The 19,231-nt window shown below is 32.6% G+C and overlaps 2 protein-coding genes across 37 annotated transcripts in view; both read right to left on the bottom strand.

Annotated features, from left to right (window-relative positions):
• Positions 1-12,120, bottom strand: part of LOC148629704 (uncharacterized) — a 60,351-nt gene extending 48,231 nt beyond the window's left edge. For 4 of the 35 annotated variants that reach the window (XM_088555842.1, XM_088555889.1, XM_088555906.1 and 1 more), the window contains exons 1-4: positions 11,434-12,104; positions 5,717-5,743; positions 5,021-5,065; positions 1,867-1,902 (exon numbers count right to left, since the gene is read on the bottom strand). In XM_088555842.1, the coding sequence (XP_088411968.1) occupies positions 1,867-1,902; positions 5,021-5,065; positions 5,717-5,743; positions 11,434-11,694 (369 nt within the window). In that variant the 5' untranslated portion in view covers positions 11,695-12,104. Of the gene's footprint in view, positions 1-1,866; positions 1,903-5,020; positions 5,066-5,716; positions 5,744-11,433 lie in introns of all 35 variants that reach the window. The other 31 variants (XM_088555605.1, XM_088555720.1, XM_088555643.1 and 28 more) reach the window with 20 other exon arrangements.
• A 2,286-nt stretch (positions 12,121-14,406) lies between these two features.
• On the bottom strand, positions 14,407-17,510 carry LOC148629703 (uncharacterized). Of its 2 annotated transcripts, XM_088555561.1 has the most exons (2): positions 16,487-17,491; positions 14,407-14,506 (listed from the first exon to the last, which is right to left on the bottom strand). In XM_088555561.1, coding segments are annotated over exons 1-2 (582 nt in total). In that variant the 5' UTR covers positions 17,067-17,491; the 3' UTR covers positions 14,407-14,504. The 2 variants fall into 2 exon arrangements, with proteins under 2 accessions (XP_088411687.1, XP_088411679.1); XM_088555553.1 differs by lacking the exon at positions 14,407-14,506 and having other exon boundaries at positions 14,588-17,510.
• Positions 17,511-19,231: the final 1,721 nt, after the last annotated feature.

The following is a 19,231-nucleotide window of genomic DNA, read 5'->3' as shown; positions in this document are numbered from 1 at the left end:
GAAATAGGCCTCAATTGGTCAGATCATATTGTGCTGAATTAATAAAGCTATAAAATGAATGGTAATGACAAAGAAACAATGATTCAAACAATAAAATTCATACAAAATACCAATTTGTTAAATACTCAGAATTAAAAGTAATTACGAACACATTTCATAAAAGAAATATTGCAAAAGTACCGGTTCCTAATAGGGCAGATAGAGACAAACGTATGTTGAAATATCTGATGTGTTACAATAATATATATTTTAATTGCCAAGAAGAGGAGTGAGTCGTAACCTTTGTATAATTATTATGTCTGATGTTAAACTTTGGCTTAATGAGAGTACACGCTGTCCTTCAATGAAAGATATAAAAATTACTCTCAATCGAACCGAACAATTATTGCCCTGCAATAACCCTAAGGTATTTTTAAAATGGACCGTAAATTGCCAACCATCAAACGGTTCTAATAAGGTCAACAAAATATATAAATGAATTATGTTATCTTGGTATTTATGTACATTGTAAAATTGTTATGTATTATGTTTTCTGTATGTTGCGGTCTTGTTGCGCTTAATTGCGCCTGAGTTTTCTTTTAATAAACATCGAAACATTGAACTATATCAAGCTAAAGAAAGAAAAATATACTGGTTAACGTAAATGTCATATTGTCAGATGTTTTTTTTCTCATCGTGAACTTGTATCTTTATCTAGTAGTATATTTGTCTATTTACACGACTGAAATAGTTTGAATTTAATCAAATATCTAATGGAAATTCATGATGATCAGTTTATTTTCAGGACTGTCGACATTGCTTAACATTGTTCTAAGCAATTATCGACGCCATTGTAAATAAGAATAAACAGCTGTAACCAGCGTAGCCAAAATCACTAAAGCAGAATAAAGTTATAGAATTTTGTCCCAGTGAAAAATAAACCTTTCAAACAATAAACATAAAAAATCATCAAAACAAAATCGTTCGAAACAATACTTTTTTAAATATGGTTATTCTCGTGTGGTGGCATTCATAAGAAATCATCCAAGTAAAAGCGTGGTTATTGGCTCATTAGGATCTAGCATGGCAACAACCATTGTATTATCAGGGGGCAGATTTTCATGTTTGAGAGCTTTCAAATTTGGTCCTTCAGAAAATCATTTTTTTCAGCGATATATACAGTGATATATACTGCGAAATATACAGTGATATATACAGTTGAGCCGAATAATATTTTAAACGATCAGTAATAATCACACCGAGCCTTAATTTCTATGACAAAAATATAAAAACTCGCGCATGTCGTACTTAAAGTACTAATTGTTAAAAAATAATTAAAAAACGCGTGACCCTTTAACATTATTTAGTGTCTATTTATTCGAAAACTGGTTATATACTTCATTATTGATACAAGTTCAGATAATATTGAACCGGGAAATGATTCTTTGGTTTGGAGCCATTTTGTGTGCAAGTTGTTATAGACATAAGAGTTTTGTCCCTTAACAGAAAATTGTAGTACCAAACATTTATTTTTGGCAGCAGTAGAGATTTGAAACGTTTGGCTAAATAAATGTCAATACTTAGAAAGTACAGGATGATCAATTAGTCACCACTGCATGATTTTAGGATGCGAACTTCTTTCTACGTTGTTGTAATGTAATGTTGATGACAACTATTAACGAAATGTACCGTACATAAGAAAATAGGGGGGGGTAATAAATATGGATGGTATTGGGTGGTCAGATTACACGACAAGAGTGATGGATGACTTAACCCCAATAATAATCCATAATACCATATTGATCAATAATACCATATTGATTTTCAAACAAAAAGGTGTGCAAGTGTCATTTAACGCATACAAATGTGTCTTTTGTGAGAACTTACTGATGGCCTTTCTTGTAGTTTAACAGGACTTGTTATCTGTTGATGGAACAACAATACGACTATATTATAAACAATGAAGCTTGTAAAAGTATAGTTCTAGACAAACATAACAAAAGTCGTGATATTTGGTTCTTCATGTGGTCTAAGGCTTTCAGTTATTTGTTCTGCTTGTCATTATTAACACATGATTTCTATCATACAACCTAATGAAGCTTAAAAAATAGTCCAGAAGTGACAAGTCAGAAACGCATATAAACCTTGTTTTGGTTAAAAGTAAATCATACATTCTTAAAAAAAAGTATGCAAAATTTCTAAATACAACTTATAAATCTGTTTATTGTAAAAAGGATATCATCAGAATATTGTTTTGATCTTGCACAGAAAAATAAAAAGCAATTGTTATAAGCAACGGTTAAACATTAATTTCCGATCTAAGTAAGATAACTCGTGCCGTATTTGTACTTTCATACATTATCTAGTATTCGTACCTAGGTACACCTCCAGCATTCTGTTTAATATTGGTGAAACATGGAAACGACAATCGATTTATCTGTTGTTTTTTTTTTTTCTAGAATTTGATTATATTTTCGCTTCAAATAAGATCGAATCCTTTTACTAATATTTAAAAACGGTATTGAAATACAACAGTCATATTTTGATGTACGATTTTGGAGGTTGATGTCCGTGGAGAATCGACGACATATCAGGGCCAAACCAGTTATTATTATGAACATATTTTGTTTGAAGATATTTATTGGATAAATGTCTTATATTTTTTTTAAATTAAGGGACGACCATTAGATTCTTAATGTGGTTAGGGTTCTATATCAAAGCATGTGTTACTATTTATGTTTATTATTTAAGAAATTATTAAATGAAGTTCATCCTCTATAATACGAGGCAGTGTCTCCACTATATCCGACAGGTGGCATTCATTGACCTGTAACAGGGGACAGATTCGCATATCTATGTATATGAATTAATTCTACAATTGCAATACTCAACTGTAGTACGTGGACTGAAATAACCTCCCATGCACCCCCACTCATCAACCTAAATATGATTTTCAGGTGCCATTACACCTCTCATTAATGAATCTTTTTGTCGCCAAAAAAATAGACCGAAGCATATTTGTATTTTTTGGTTACTTTTTATATCTCGTTGAGGCAAAAATCCATGTTACTTTTTTTATTCTTCGAACTTCTTCTTTCAACAAAATGAAATAAACTTATATATATTTATCATCATGTAGGTTTTTATATGTACAAAATCAAATTATCTATCGGATGACACCAAATTTGTGATGTTTTAGTTGAGCAATAACTTGTAGAGTCGAACTTATATGACTTTTTACGGAAAAATCTAAAATCCTTTTTATTGCATTTTTTGATAAATTCTGACTACAAAAATCGCCAGAAGTATTAATTGTGATAATACTAAATAGAAAATACCAAATTAGCCATTTTTTAATAAAGCATGAATACTCTAGGGGTTTTGACATGGAAAAATATGTCAACTTGAGTGATTTTGCGGTGGGGTATGGGTACATTTTTTTTTTATTTAACCCCAAAATCCTAAGTATTACCGCAAATTTCTTCGTACCATTGTAAACCTGAGACATTGGGCTACATGATGATGATGCCTATATTTGTTTAGTTTGTTCTTACAAGCGTCACAGGAAGACTTAGACACTCAAATAATTGAGTCAAAAAAATCTTGGCTTTTTGACCCACTGGGGTACAAATATAGGCTTATACAGAAAAAGAATCCGTGAATATTCTTTCGCGACAATTTGATTCGGTAATGGGAGGTATGGGAGGTATAAAGGTACCTAAAAATCACCACGAAGTTGATGAGTGGAGGTGCATGGTGGACCCTCCCAGCCCATGGACTACTACACATTACCCTATCCCATGCCGTAAAGTCATTTATGTACATGTACATGTATTTAATATTGCCAAATTCCAAAATGATCAGAGACAGATTATTTATTTTCAAAATCTGCCAGGCCCCACCTCCCTAGGAATCTAATGGTCGTCCCCTTACAGGATGCAATGATATTGATGCAGTGTCAATATAAAATGTAAATATGCTCTTATAAAGTGTATTTTTAAAACAATACTCGCACACTCTTGTACTTTACAAATCAAGACGTATTTCGTCAGTTTTTTTTACTATTAACATCATTATTTTCTCATCGTCAATCAATTCGGACCCGTGCAGGTCCGGGTGTCAAAAGAATAGGCCTGCAGCAGCGCTAAGCTTGTCGTAAAAGGCGACTAACTAGAGTTCAGAACCCTAGCCAGGGCTAGGGCGCTCTGCCCACAGAGCAACTGGGTTGTGTGCCCCAGATGGTGGAATGGGACACCCCTAGCGTGTTACATGCTGGGGTTGTCAGGCTATAATACGGAAAACCTGACCGCAAACCATAGTGGTGCACCTTGTTGGGAAACATGCCACGTTCCTCGCACGTTAAAAAAACACTACTGTGGTATTCCCCCGGAGTAGGAACCATAGGGCTCCGCCACAGGAGGCTAAATTGCCCGACCCTACCCACCTCTCCCTATTTCCAGTGGCAATCAAAATTTCTTGACCCCATTGTCCTTGTGTCCCGTCCCATTTTTCATTTCATCATCATTTCATGTTCATCGTCTGAATATAGTTGAAATATTGCTGCTCGGACGTTAAACCCCAACAATCAATCAATCAATCAATCAATCAATCAATTAATTCGAGAATGCTTAAAGTTTTCCAAAAGATGAAGAACGGCTAGACCATACTCGTTACATATAGGAATATAATACATTTGAAATATTAGAAAATAATGGTATAAATTGGTTGTTACCCGCAATATACCTAAATAAGATAACATAAATTGCAACACTTTGAGTGTAACTTCCATTTTCTGTAAATGAAAATTAAGATGAAAATAATCTCTCTCTGCTGACAAAACTGATTCAAGTTAACTTATTCAAATACAGCAGGAAATAAAAAAGAAGTACATACATCACGGGTATATGTGACTCATCGAATTATGTTTATATTAACCATTGGTCAACTTTAAGCTCGTGCATTCATATATGGCTATATATTTTATCCCAGAGAGAATTTTTTGTATTAATACATGAATAGTTAGAATATTTCTGAAACTTACTCTGGCATTTTCTTCTGGTAGCAAAGGCGTCAACAGCTTTCTCTGCTAAATGAAAATATATACAAGTACTATGCTATTTCTCTCACTTTAGTACAATATTTAATGCAAAAGCAAATTACTGAGAATATGATTTTTCAAAATATACACATACGCGGCACTTCTGTTACAGATACTCTGACAGAAAAAAAAAACAAGTTTTAAAAGAGAAAACTGTACCAGTATTATCATATAATAGATGATTGTTTTATGGTGGATTTATCTTTACTAAACAAAATGTGCAACCCACCTATTGGTTAAATATTACTGTGAAACACATTATAAATCCAACATTAACAGCCAATATACGATTATGCCGCGAGTTAATTTATCTTATTAACTACCATTAAACAAAAATAAAGCTGACATACTAATCAGACAAATAGATGGATAATTATTTTGGATAACTATATGGTGCAAGTTGCATTCAAAACAAAAGCAAAGTAATGTGTTGCAGAAAGTTTGCAATAAAATGTAGAACATGCGCAAAACAGGAAACGTGCTTTGATAAATGTGCAGTAAATTTTGTTCAGGTCGAAAAGAGGAAAGTAAGTAAATAAGGGTACCCTTCCAAACGTTGAAAAAAATGTGGTGTGAATTGAAAGCTCATACAAAAGTGAAGTATAAAAAGTTATAGTTTGAGTGAATGGTAAATACTACCTGTGATGGTTTAATAGGTGGAAGTTCCTATTAATACAAAAAACATAATATACACATGAATAATTAATATAAAAAAATAATGAGCGGCTTATATGTACATGTATATAATTAGTACGTGCTTATTTTGCGCTTTTAACACATGCAAAAAGTATATGATACCACCTATCAAAATAAATACCGAATATTCAGCATTTATTACATGGAACTAAATTTATATCGATCATTATATGTATATATAACGGTGGCATGTTTTCTAGAGTTATGCCGCTTTTCACTGAACCAAAAATATCATATAAACATTGTTGTAAACTAAAAAAATATTTATAATACAACGAGCTATCAAGGAAACCAAGATTCCAGCGGAAACCAAAAGAATGTAATCCAGAGACAAAGATCAGACTTGGAAAACAGACACACACAACAAAGAACATAACATAACCAAAATAATATATACAAAGTAACAAAAGTGAATGAGCAACTCGGACTCCACTAAAAACTGGAAGCATGGACCAGGTGCACCGATATAAGCGTTCTCTGCTTTTCTAGAAACACTCACCGAGTTGCTCATAAAAAGTCCAGGGTAGATGAAAGAGAAAAAGAAAATATAACATGCTGAACTAATCAGTTTTCATGGTGCTGATGGATACACCGTAACGATCCACGAGTCCATGATGACGACCATAAAATATCTATAGTAATGACTTCAACCTTGTAACAACACAACCCTGTTCTAGAAGCCTAATTGTAAGAAGTCTAACGTGACACGAAAAGTCTAGTAAGTTACGGTAAGCTCTGGCATAACGAATATGTTATGAAACATATATGTTATGAAAACTTCAAACGCAAGTGCTGAAAGGATGTTGCCACAGATGAAAGGAAAGTTAACAATACGGAATGAAAAGTCATCGTTTTTGTCGTTTAGTTTGGTCAAAAGTTTTCCTTTACCATCGATCTCTAAGTTTCTGTAGTGTCCTTCTCAAATTCTTTGGGGTAGGTACGATATATGCAATCCCCGAAACTAGGATTGTTTAACGTTAATATGTCATCTATATAGCGGACACTAAGATTAAATGGTCTAGCTAAACATTATTCCTTCATTTGGATCAGATCAGCTATAAAGTAGGCCTCATAAGAGTGAAGGAAAAGGTCAGCACTAGAGGAGTACAGTTTATTCCCATTTGAATGTGGACCGGTTGTTGAAAAAAGGTCCACCACACTGGATAAATATGTTGTCGATCAAAAATTTCAGAATTTTGAAAACATCTTCTTCGATACACTTGGAAGATGATTTGGAATTGTTTTTACAAAGAGCAATCAAAGGAACCTAGATTTTAGTAGAAATAAAAAAAGTAATAGAGGGACAAAGACCAGACATGGCAAACAGAGAATCACAACAAAGGACATAAAGTAACTAAAATAATACATACATAGTAACAAAGGTAAATGAGCAAATCGGACTCCACTAAAAACTTGGAGCATAGTCTAGGTGCACCGGTGGGATAAGCATCCTCAAAATATGAGGAATCTCTTTAAAGAACTACATATTTGTACTTAGGTGTACCATCTTTTTTTTTGGGATACAGGAAGTATATTTGTAACAATTAATAAAACACCAAAATCGTAATGATTAATTAATTTTATTCAATACAATATAAAACACACGTCTAAAGTGTCAGCATTTAATGCAGCTATATATCTTTTAATTACTGAAAGCATCTATCAGGGTTCAACATGGCAGAAGCAAAACTAGAGTGTACAAGGACAGAATATAGAAAAAAGGTCAATTTAACAACTTAAGATAAAGCACACTAAAACTATAAGTAAATGTATCATGAACCAAGTTCACCGGTAGGTAAGCGCCTTTTCTTTCCCCGGACAAACTCGCTAATTATTATTGTACACATTACTCATAGTAGAAATGTACAGACAATATAGGTCAGAGATATTGATAGAGATAGTTACAACGGCGGGGTTGATTTTATGAATGATGACGAACAATGCTCCGAAAAATAAGAGCAGAAAACTAAAAAAAAAAGCATTTTCCCTGCATACTTACAGAAGATAATACATGTATTATTTTAAATATTTCATATTGAATGTTGTCAATGATTATGAATTTGCTTGTTTTGTTAATCTGAACCAAAATTTTGACATAAACACAGTGATTGTGCTGATTTATGCACCACTTTCAGATGGTTTTGTTTCTACTTAATATACGTGATTTCCGCTAAACATTATTTAATCCTATACTTAAATTTTTATTAGAAGTATTGGAACCCTAACAGACTGTATATCTCTTCTTAGGTCTCGAGTTGTCAGATTAACTAAACTATAGATCCAAACTAAAAAATCTATAGCATGAAAGAAAATTGTAATCCGAATGTAATTGATTTTATTGGTATTTTTATGCATTCTCATTTTAAAAGAAAAGTGAGACCAAATACTATCAATGCAATCTATTACGTAACTAATTATATTTATTATCACGTGATTACATCACTAAAGCTGTTTTTATTGATTGAGCTTGGATTTAACTGTGTCAGCTGTACATTTATGCAAGGCAAGAAGTACACATTAGAATGGGATAAATCATTTACAAAACTGACTAAAACTTCGGTCTTTATATAAGGTTAATAGTATGCTCTGTCATTTTCAAGTCCGGTTGTGGTATTCTTTCAGTATACGAATTATTGCATTACAGCGATAACCTGGTAAAATGTAAAAAGCAAAGCTTTATTAAGGAAATGTCAGTGTGATAACTGTAGGTACCATTTAGCTCACATATTACACTAAACAATAAAGAGACTATTAAACAGATAGAAATAACATGCATAAATATTTAACATGACCTAGTGCGTCGATAGGGCTTGCTCACTCAGGTAATATCAGTTTCTAGTGGTTCATGGAAGGAATAAACAAAGGTTGATTTGTTTTCACTGTAGATATACACACATGTTTAGAACAAGGACTGCTGATTTCAATTAACCTATTTAGGGTCTCTTATAAGAAGTTAAACTTGCTGTGTACTAAATGACCATAAATCATTCTGCAAGATTATATGCGATCGTCGAAACCATATATTTTCAAATAAAAGATAAAACGGACAGAAATCATTGCGTTTGTCAGAGTTTTGCAGTCTTGACTTCTCGTCCTTCATTTATGAATTAAGTTTGGTCAAAATACATTTGTATCATTGTAACTTGTAAAGCCTCTGTATGCAGTCGTAAAAATTGACTACGTCAACACGTCTGAGGGTATGTTTTAGAAAGTACAATCACAAAGAAAGTTGAAAGACATGTCAGAAACTAATTCAAAACATATAAATCTAGAATGACTCAGTCCGAGCAATGCTCACTAAATTGATATCAATACTTGTCCATTTGATCACATGCACTTTTTGACCTCTAAATTGGTTTAGATAAAAATACACATTAGGAATATATTAATAAAGATTCTGTGGAATTGTCATCAAATTCCATTCAATAGTGTATGAGAGGAGATGGGTCGCTTCTCCGTAACAGAATAAAGGAATTACGAACGGAACTGAGATAGAAAAAAATTGTAGAGTTAAAACATATTTAATGTATTATGATAACAATGCTCCAACACCTAACGTATGAATAGTTCACAATTTTGGACAATACAAAAACAATACAATACCACCGACAAGATTTTAAAAAGCATGGTATCTCAATTTGCAGAACCAAATTTGTAATAAGAAAAAGTCGCTGTCCTCCCAGTGTTGAAAATGAAAAAAAAATAGGAGTTTTATTTGAATATAGGGGGTAAATTGTGTGTTTTATTACATTTTGCACCTGGCTCAATCCCAATAAATACTGACTTGGCCCTTTGTGGGAAGAGCTACTAACCTCATACCTTTGTTCCCATTTTGTCACGAAGAAACAAACAAGTCTAGTTCGGGATTTTTGTGCTAGTGTGAAGCAATAGTACACAAATGTCATGTCTAAATACTTTTATATATGCTAAGAGTCTAAAGCTAAATTTTTCCTACAAATGAAGTGTCATTCTTTGCCTTCAGTTGTTGGATATGATGTTAATTTTATAAAATACTTAAATTGTCTATGAAATTAAGGAACATGTCACTGGAGAGGAAATCGACCTTCTATTGCAGAGTCAGTGCTACAGTTCATTTCATATGGACAATGGACAAAAAATGGACTGGAGACATAACTACTTGATAAGAAAAATAATTTAAAGAAACAGATGTGAACACCAGTTGTGATATGAAGATACAGCTAAGCTTGATAAAATGGTATGTATAGCAAATTTGGATACAGCTAAGCTTGATAAAATGGTATGTATAGCAACAAGAACTTGGAGAACAGGAGATGTAAATTGTTGCAATATGTTCACCGTCTTTGAAAGAATGGGTAATATTTGTGATGAATACGATGTTATTGTTTGAATAGTATAATTCGTATACTTTTTTTTTAATCTTTATCTACTAGGAGGCTTTTTACTCTGGATGTGTCTATTTATCTCAACCTTTTATATTCTACAAATGACTATAAAACTGACAAAATAAATATATCAGTATTTAAATAGCCCATTACAAGTGTAAAATATACAGCTATTTAACATTTATACATGTCAAGGAATCTTTCAATTGGTGGAAGGTTGGACTTGATATATAAATCTATCAGGAATTGGTCATATCGCTATGTCTATGAGACAAAAAACATGTCACAATCTTGCAAGATAGCTGCAGATTTAAAATGCAGTATTGTTGTATATATGTAACTAGACGTTTATGACGCTCTCAAGGACATTGAAATAGACGAGCTTGCAAATTCCTTGTCTCTAAAGTATTGCTAATTCAAAGTATATGGTGTGTGCCCCTCTTGAAAACGAGGTTTACCGCATATCAGTCAAGGATAAAAAAAAGTCAAGTAATACAGAATCAAAATTCAGCTGTTCTTTGACAATATTTGGTAGTTGCTGCAATTAATACAATGCTTTTTTTCTACGTTCCAACATCACTGTTGTTTTACTTGATTTAAATATAGAATCAATTACAAAGGTATATTTTATTTATTTCTATAACATTTTGGTTAATGAATAAAACAAATATCTGCATAGTTCTTGTAAGAATGTTTCCTTATTAATAAGAATCGTAACGCTTGAAAGTCCACAAAGCTATTATAAGCTATATTGTGAATATAAAGCCTATTAAAATAAAAGCGTTTGTACTGTAACTTTATATTCATGTAAATAGGATTAGAGAAATATGTTGTTTACTACAAAGTTAAAGTTAACCGTTTTAGGTGAAACCGGATAATTTGTAACTTAACCGACGTTTAAAAGTTTAACCGCTTTTGGGGAAAATTTGGTAATTTGTACCTTAACCGACGTCAAAGCGTTAACAAAAAATTGTTTTTATTTTTGTTTTCAAATAAAGAATATTAAAAAAAACACTTAATTGTTTTTAAGCACAAGCTATAAATGCTGATAACGTTTGAGAGACAAAAATGTATACATATTACTTTTTTACAGAATGAATTTATGATTCATCAAAAAGAGTTAACACAAAGTCATTCATAGGTCCAAGTTTCCTAAAACCTTAAATGTTTAACCGAAAGATCGAGGAGCCATGCACACGGACAAGGATTGATACATCATGATTACTCATCTACATCGGAAACATGTTTCTGTGCATATATGTTGCATAATATACACTTTAATTATCAGGAACCTACCTTGTTAAGTCCCCATCTGTTTAAATAATTCCGTCTGTTCGGCCAATGATGGTATCGAATCAGTTCTCTATTCTTGTAATTAACTTTGTTGTCGAACCCGACATATTCTCCAGTTTGGCCGAAAATCCCGTGTAATTCATCGTCTCTCCTTGGACTACTCTGAAAAGCATCATTCCTTATATGTGACCAGTAATCCTTCCTCTCCGGCCAATGATGGTACCGATACAGATCTCTGACAACACCTGATCCGGTTGTCATCATTGCAGATTACCAGACAATATTTCCCACGACACTTTAAGGTGACAATTCATAGATAAAATAGATAAATGAAAATCCAATACACTATATTTAGCTAATTAGCTATGAAATACCTGTTTACATTTATGAAGAGTGAAATTCCCACATCAGAAAAAAAAATGGCGGCGTTTCTATGGTTTGCAAAACGCAAGGGTCGGTTTTATTCAAAATATCCGATGTTCATCTACTACCTTTTATCTATCTCCTTGCATTGTTTATGGATTTCAACGGGTAAAGTTGTTGTATATTTAAATACTGTAATACGTATCAATTGAGAAACAGGTCTCGTTAATCCGAATACATAAAGTGTGGTCTCGGGCCACTAAATGTCCTTTACTTAACTGGCAGTACAAATAATACTACATTGTTGATTAGAGACGTTATATGCTAGTTAGTTAATTAGTTACGATTTAAGATAATATTTAGTCGTACAAGTGTAACAATATTTAATGTATCGTCAGACTATGCAATATTAAAGAGTATTTAGTCAATTTGTGAAATTGCTCTTTTATGATAATCCAAAGATAGAGACAAAGACCACGTGATATTCTTGATTAGAAAACTAACAAGGTCATTTTTATTTGGCACTTATACTTAGTAATAGTAGATTATCTTGACAGGTTTTGCTCCGCTGGTGCAATTAAATAAGTCCTTGGAACGGACTGTTTAAAAAAAGATTTGGTGAACTGATTTTGAAACATTCAGGGCTTCACATATTCAAATTTATCTTTTATATGTACTAAGCGCATATAAATAAGATCAATCGTTTCATTTCCTTACACGCATTCTGTCTCTTTTTGATATGATGTAATAAGTTCCCTTTAGTTTATCAGTAAGTCCACAAGCATGTTTTGTACGCACTCATCAATGAAAATCATACAAGCTATTCCCTCAATTAGTTTTTGCATTCTTATCTTACACGTTTCTATGATGAAGAAGGCAAAACAACTGACAGGAAATTGGTCGAGAAATTGTGAAATAAAAAGTTTTTATCATTATCTAGTTAGGTGCATGCTGTAATAATTTTACATTAACAACTCATACATTGTAAAAGCAGATGTGTATTTTACAATATGTGACGCATAAAAATCATGTAGAGGATAATTTGACAAATACTAAAGGAGGAATAACATCACTAAAACCATGTAATATTTCCTTTTTTATCATGCTTGAAGTCAGGTTTGTATTATACCGTTACGTAAAAGGGATATAACTTCATATGTGAATTTAGAATTGGGATAATCGAGAAATCGGTTCTTACGCATTTTTCTATTACAAAACTTATTTTCAATATATTTATAAACAACGGTCTAAAAGTTGAAAATCTAAAAAAAAATGGTAGTTATGGTATTATATTTATGCAACATTAAATGGGAATACTATGATTGTTTTGTTTTCGTTTCTGTTCGTTTTGTATTGATTTGTTTTTGTTTTTGTTTGTTTGTTTGTTTGGTTTTTTTACTGCGACTGCGGTTCTTCTAGTTCACACAGCATGGTTATCCTGCTTGAGTTCCGCTAATGTCAAAATCAGGGATATCTTTCATCAACAAATTGTAAGAATGAAGTTATTTTAAGGCTGATTTTATAGCTGATCCAGCATCGTTTACCCAGATTTCCGTTATACATAATATATGACGTCTTATCTTTACCCAATCCTAATTTCGGGAATTTTATACATCGCATCTATCCTAAAGAACTTGAGATAAAGGATAGTACAGACACTGTGAAGTCAGCCTCATTTCTAGACCCACACTTAGAAATCGACGGGAAAGGGGAACTATTGACCGAACTATACGATAAACGCCATGACTTTTCATTCCATATTGTCAACGTTGTATCTGTGGCAACATCCCTTCAGCACCTGGGCATGGACGCTTCATATCATAACTCATAAGTTAAGAGCTTGTCGTAACTACGCAAACTTTTTGTACCGGGATAGACTACTTACAAATAGGCTTCTGGAACAGGGTTGTGTTGATTTGAGTCATCACTACAGAAGTTTTATGGTCGTCATAATGAACTCGTAGATCGTTACGGTGTATCCATCTGCCATGACAACGGTTTTGTTCACCATGTCATGTTTTTTTCTATCCTCAATCGTTTACCACAGATTTGAATTTTTGATGAAAAACTCGGCGTTTCTAGAAAAGCAGAGGACGCTTACACTACCGGTCCACCTGGTCCGTGCTCCCAGTTTTTAGTAAAGTAAGAGGTGTTCATTCACTTTTGTTTTCGTTTTTGTTTTTGTTGCACGCGTTTTGAGAAATTTCATGTCATTGTCGTGTGTATCTGTTATCTTTGTCTTTATCCCTGGATTTCATTCTTTTGGTTTTCCTAGAAACTTGATTTCCTTGGTTATTCTTTCGTAAACTTTACTTACTGCTTCTTTCCTCTTAAAAAGGTATCTACACATCAGCGTTTTCCTTTCTTTTAAAAGTTGATCATCTTATTGCATAAATCAATTATATTTTGCAAGCAATGGAAGTGTACATATCAAATTTTAAATATAATCTCCAAAGTTTGATACGTGCTTTTTTGTTGAATGATATATAAAAGATCCATTTAGTAAAGTTTCAGAACTACATTTACTGCAGTGTCAAATTTTTATATAAAACCTTCTACTTAAATTTTTACTTGAGCAAAATTAAATGATTTATATTTTTTCTCATACTTAGAATAACGATTGTCTGTTTCATTTCACTTTCTATTTTCAGGCCAGTTTTGTCTACACCTCCATAATACTTTGTCCTCGTGGTTTGGATGTCGTCTTCGTCTTCTATTAATTCACTTTATTGTTATTAATGCATGTAAGATGTGAGAAAAACTGCATTTATATGATTCATAGTAATAGTACATATGACTTACAAAAACTTTATTTCAACAGAGTAAGAAATAACCACTGGACAGATTCTATATATCACAAACTACATACTCTGCTATTCTACATATATCTATTGTTCATTGTTACAGTAGAATTTTACAGGGTATTTAAGGCAGATAGTCTTGTAAAAGCGTAGATATACCGAAAATGTACAAAGTTTAATGAAAAAAATACATCTTTTGTGTATAATTTATCGCTGCTTATTGTACCTAAGAATACATGTTATCTAAATTTTTATGTTTTAGTATCATTGATGCGTTTTTAAATTGATACAGCACATTTTTGTTGTTTGCACTCTCAATGAAAAGTTCAAAAAGTCAGATGCATGTTAAATGTAGGCAAAAAAAGTAGTGCAAATCGGTATTCGTTTAGAACTACAAATGAATGTAAATAGTTGGTATGTCTTACCGACGGACGTAGATGATGATCAAAGGTTTTATATACTGACAGTGTGTTATGTATTTTTTAAAACTTGTAATAACTATTTTCTTCATTTGTCCAACTTTTGGGGATGAATGCAGCTGATAAATGGTTTATGTTTAAGAGTTATATAAAACTGAATTGTTATTAAAAGTATAATTGAAGCAAAATTGTCGCAAAACAAGCACTAGGGTATTTCCTTACATTCTTATTCTTTGTCACTTTGTGATTTTTACCTTAAAAAAGATCCTATAATAAAAGTATACCAGAACACAAACGATCAACAACTTAAGGGAAATCCTCATTCATAATGAATATATTGAGTAAAGCTAAAGTCATAGTTGGAAAGGAAGGAAATCCATTATCCTGAAGGATAAGAGGAACGAATTAATAACTTTAAGCATTGAGAACAAATACGTGATCACAGAGGACTAAGAAGTCAATTACAATATTATATAGCTCATAAATCGATTAAAAATCGTGATTATATTTGAAAACGAGAAGTGGTCTGTTACTATAACTAAGGTATCTTTCAACTTTTTGGTTGAGTTAGTGATGCTTTTAGTGTGTTTTTCGTTGTCTGTCTGGTCGTTTGTCGATGTCATTTTATGTGTTCTCGAATGATTTTGTATTTGAATATGTCACTTTTCATTGGCACTTCGGTTTTTCTGCTTTTGCCATATTAATATTGGACTTCACTTGACTTGATATTGGAGCGGATTAGTGTTCGGTAATTTTGTTGTTACCCTTATTTTATATCCTAATTTCTCGAAGAATATTCCAAACAATTTACTTTTTTTTTTTCCTTTACCAACGTTTATGTTGATAAATAGCTCCTTTTTCAGTTAAATGTTTCGTCGACATACTAGTATTACGACCACGTTGTTTAAATGTGATTTTAAGCTAAATATTTTTTCGACATGCTTTTGGTACATTAATGTTTTTGTGACATCCAGACATATAACTTTATCATCCTTTTCTACAATATGAACTATATGTATAATTATTCTAACCGTACATTATTTGTTGTCTTGCTTTACTTGTAACACTGAAGTTGTTACGCGATTGGCATTTCTATGTAAGGTACACTTAGCTGCGAAACGTAGCTCTAACTATGTTTTTTTTTTTTATTTTTGAAACGTTAGATCGCAAAATCCAAAAAAAAAAAAATCAAAAGCTACAATTTCGTAGCTAGGGTACACTCTGAAAGTTGACTTTCAATCACCTTTCAAAGGTAGTTTAAAATGTTACAAATGACCATCAAAATGTTCACCCCATAAAATGCATAAACGCTTAGTTTCGTTTCAAATAATAATGCATTTAAAAAGTGCAAACAAACGTACAAAATCTTTTTATTAAAATATGATCACGTTCAAAGGAAAAAAATGATATTAATGGGAAAAGTTTCAAATCACCACTATAGCATGTATCACGATATGGAAACAAAAAACTCACATTTTTCTTTTTCTGTTCTCTCATTATCTATTAACACGTCTATATCGTCGAATTCACTTTCATTTTCCTCAGCAAGCACTGATAAAGTTAGTCTACTGGGATAGTCCGAATTTAATGGGGATGTTATTGTTTCACTTCCGGTGGAACTACTTCGTTTGACACTTCCTGTAAGGCTCTTTGGTGGATCTCCAGATGCTACCATAACAGGGAATGCTACATAAGATAAAATTCCATCGTGAATAGATTTAGTTTTAGGTACTTGTAGCTCATTACCTCCATGAATATTTTTCAATAATGAGTTTATTGAATGTAATCGGTTATTCCTTTCAAGCTTAAGTCTCACATTGTCCAATGTTTTTACGTACGTTCTTGCCTGTTTATCTACGTCGAAGTTTTGTGGCTTTCGTCTGCTTACATAGCTGACCGCAAAAACTCCAATAACAGCAACTCCATAAACCATAACCACGGCAACAGTGAATTTTAGAGCTCCTTCAGCGTCATAGTTCCTTGCTAAAGCCGTTTGATTGTTCGCAGTTCCATTACATCCAATTGTATTATTAAGCGCATCCATCAAATGCATTAATGCGTTTGCTAGTTTTTAGTGGACGTCCGATGATTTGGCGTAATGACCTATTCACAATTTAGCACAGATTGTCAAGATATACAGCATAAGAACGAAAATCATCGATGGTGATGTTATGTGTCATTTTATACATATATCTGTAACATATGTTTCGTCGAGACTAACAATATCGGCGTACATATACTTTTTTTCAGTTACAGTGGAGATTTATCCTGCTATAGTTAATTGATTATACAATTATTATACCTGCTGCATAGTAAACGCATATATCGCACATGAACTGTAGGTGATTAACGTAACAGTACGTAAGTCATGTCTTATATTAATGACAAAATAAAGCAGTACAATATACAATCCATTATATATTATAACAATGTGTGCATAGATAAAGCTATCGAACGACATCTACTAAATCGAATGTATATTTCTTGATTAACATCGGCATTGCGCGATACAAGTTTAACTAATAATGTAATGAACATCATGAGATAATTAAAAACTAATCTTTTGGATTTCGAAATACATCCTCGAATATAGTTGCGAAACTCAGGACTTACCTATTATTGATTTTATTCTGGAAAGGTGCTATGACTACTAACGTACTTTTATCAGCTACTAAGATCTTGTTTGTTTGGTTTTTTTTTTTTTTGTTTTTTTTTGGTTTTTGTTTTTTGTTTTTGTTTTTTGTTTTGTTTTGTTTTGTTTTTTTATCGCAGGTCGATACTTTATGTAAAAGATGTATGTAATATACTATTGAAATTGACATGCCTTTGTTATAATGCAGCATAAGTGAAAAACTCAAAGTCTGTCAGTTACGAGTTAGTCATGATTGATTATGATTGACTTCATTTATGAATTAAAACATTCTAAATATAGTTTGAAATATGAAATTGCATATCGAATTTACTAACGCCTATTGTACAGACTTATAACAATGAAAGTTTTAAACAATGAAGGTAATAAACCATGTCTTGTTGAATTTATTGTCTTTGGTGAAAATTGAAAGTAGGATCAAAATCTACTTCTATGAAGCCGAAAGGCTAAGACAAGACAAAGAAAAAGAACGCAAAAACAGGGTAACAACAAAATTACCGAACACTAATCCGATTTATGAACAAGTCAAGTCCAAGTTAAATGGACTAAATAGATATTGCACCACCGGAGCAGCTGGTACAACAATAGTCGTGACTTGGTACAGGCTTTTCAAACGAAATGGTGGGTTAAATCCATTGTGATTACGGCGAAAATATATTGTTGTTGATTAAATAGCATGTGCATGCTGTTGTGTCATAATCGGTAAATCAGCGGTCACATCAGCACAAATAATAATTTACAAAAAAACAAATTACATACAACATACAGGAATCTAAAAAAAAAATCACAGAAAAAAATCATATTCACTGAATGTGAAAGGAAAAATGTAAAAAGAAAGATAGATTGATAAAGAGTAATCAATGGAACCAAGGTTATAGCGGTAATCAAAAGAATGTAATCCAGGGACTAAGACCAGACACGGAAAACCGACATACACAACAAAGAAAAGTAACTAAAATCATACAAAAGCAAATGAGCAACTCCACTTAAAACTGGGAGCATGGACCAGGTGCACCGGCAGGGTAAGCGTCCTCTGTTTTTCTAGAAACACCCGCCTAGTTACTCATAAAAAGGCCAAGTCCGGGGTAGACAAACGAGGAAAGGAAAACCATGTTGAATAAATTAGTTTTCATGGTGCAGATGAATACACCATAACGGTCCATGAGTTCATGATGATGACTATAAAACTCCTGTAGTGATGACTTCAATCTTGTAGCAACATAACCCTGTTCCAGAAGCCTGTTTGTTAGAGTTCGGCAGTAGTTTCGACAAGCTCTGCTCTGGCATAACGTATAACACATATGTATCCAGTGATTGAAAGAAGATAGATATTTGTGGATAAATACATACCCAGTGAACGAGAGAAGAGAAATAAGATAAAGATCAATAGACACACCATATCGATCAACAAGGTTATGGTACAGGTCGTAATGGTGATGACTTCATCTGGTGATAACATAACACTGCTCTGCAAGTTATTTATATTCTAAGTACTCATCATCCAGATGAGTTGCCGTCCAAAACTCATAATTCTCATCTTTCAATTTTATTTAACTGTACATCACTTT

The sequence above is a fragment of the Perna viridis genome, chromosome 1, assembly GCF_037379345.1.
Source record: "Perna viridis isolate PV_CMFRI_1.1 ecotype Kerala chromosome 1, ASM3737934v1, whole genome shotgun sequence".
NCBI lineage: Eukaryota > Metazoa > Mollusca > Bivalvia > Mytilida > Mytilidae > Perna > Perna viridis.
This window is presented reverse-complemented; position numbering and strand designations above follow the sequence as displayed.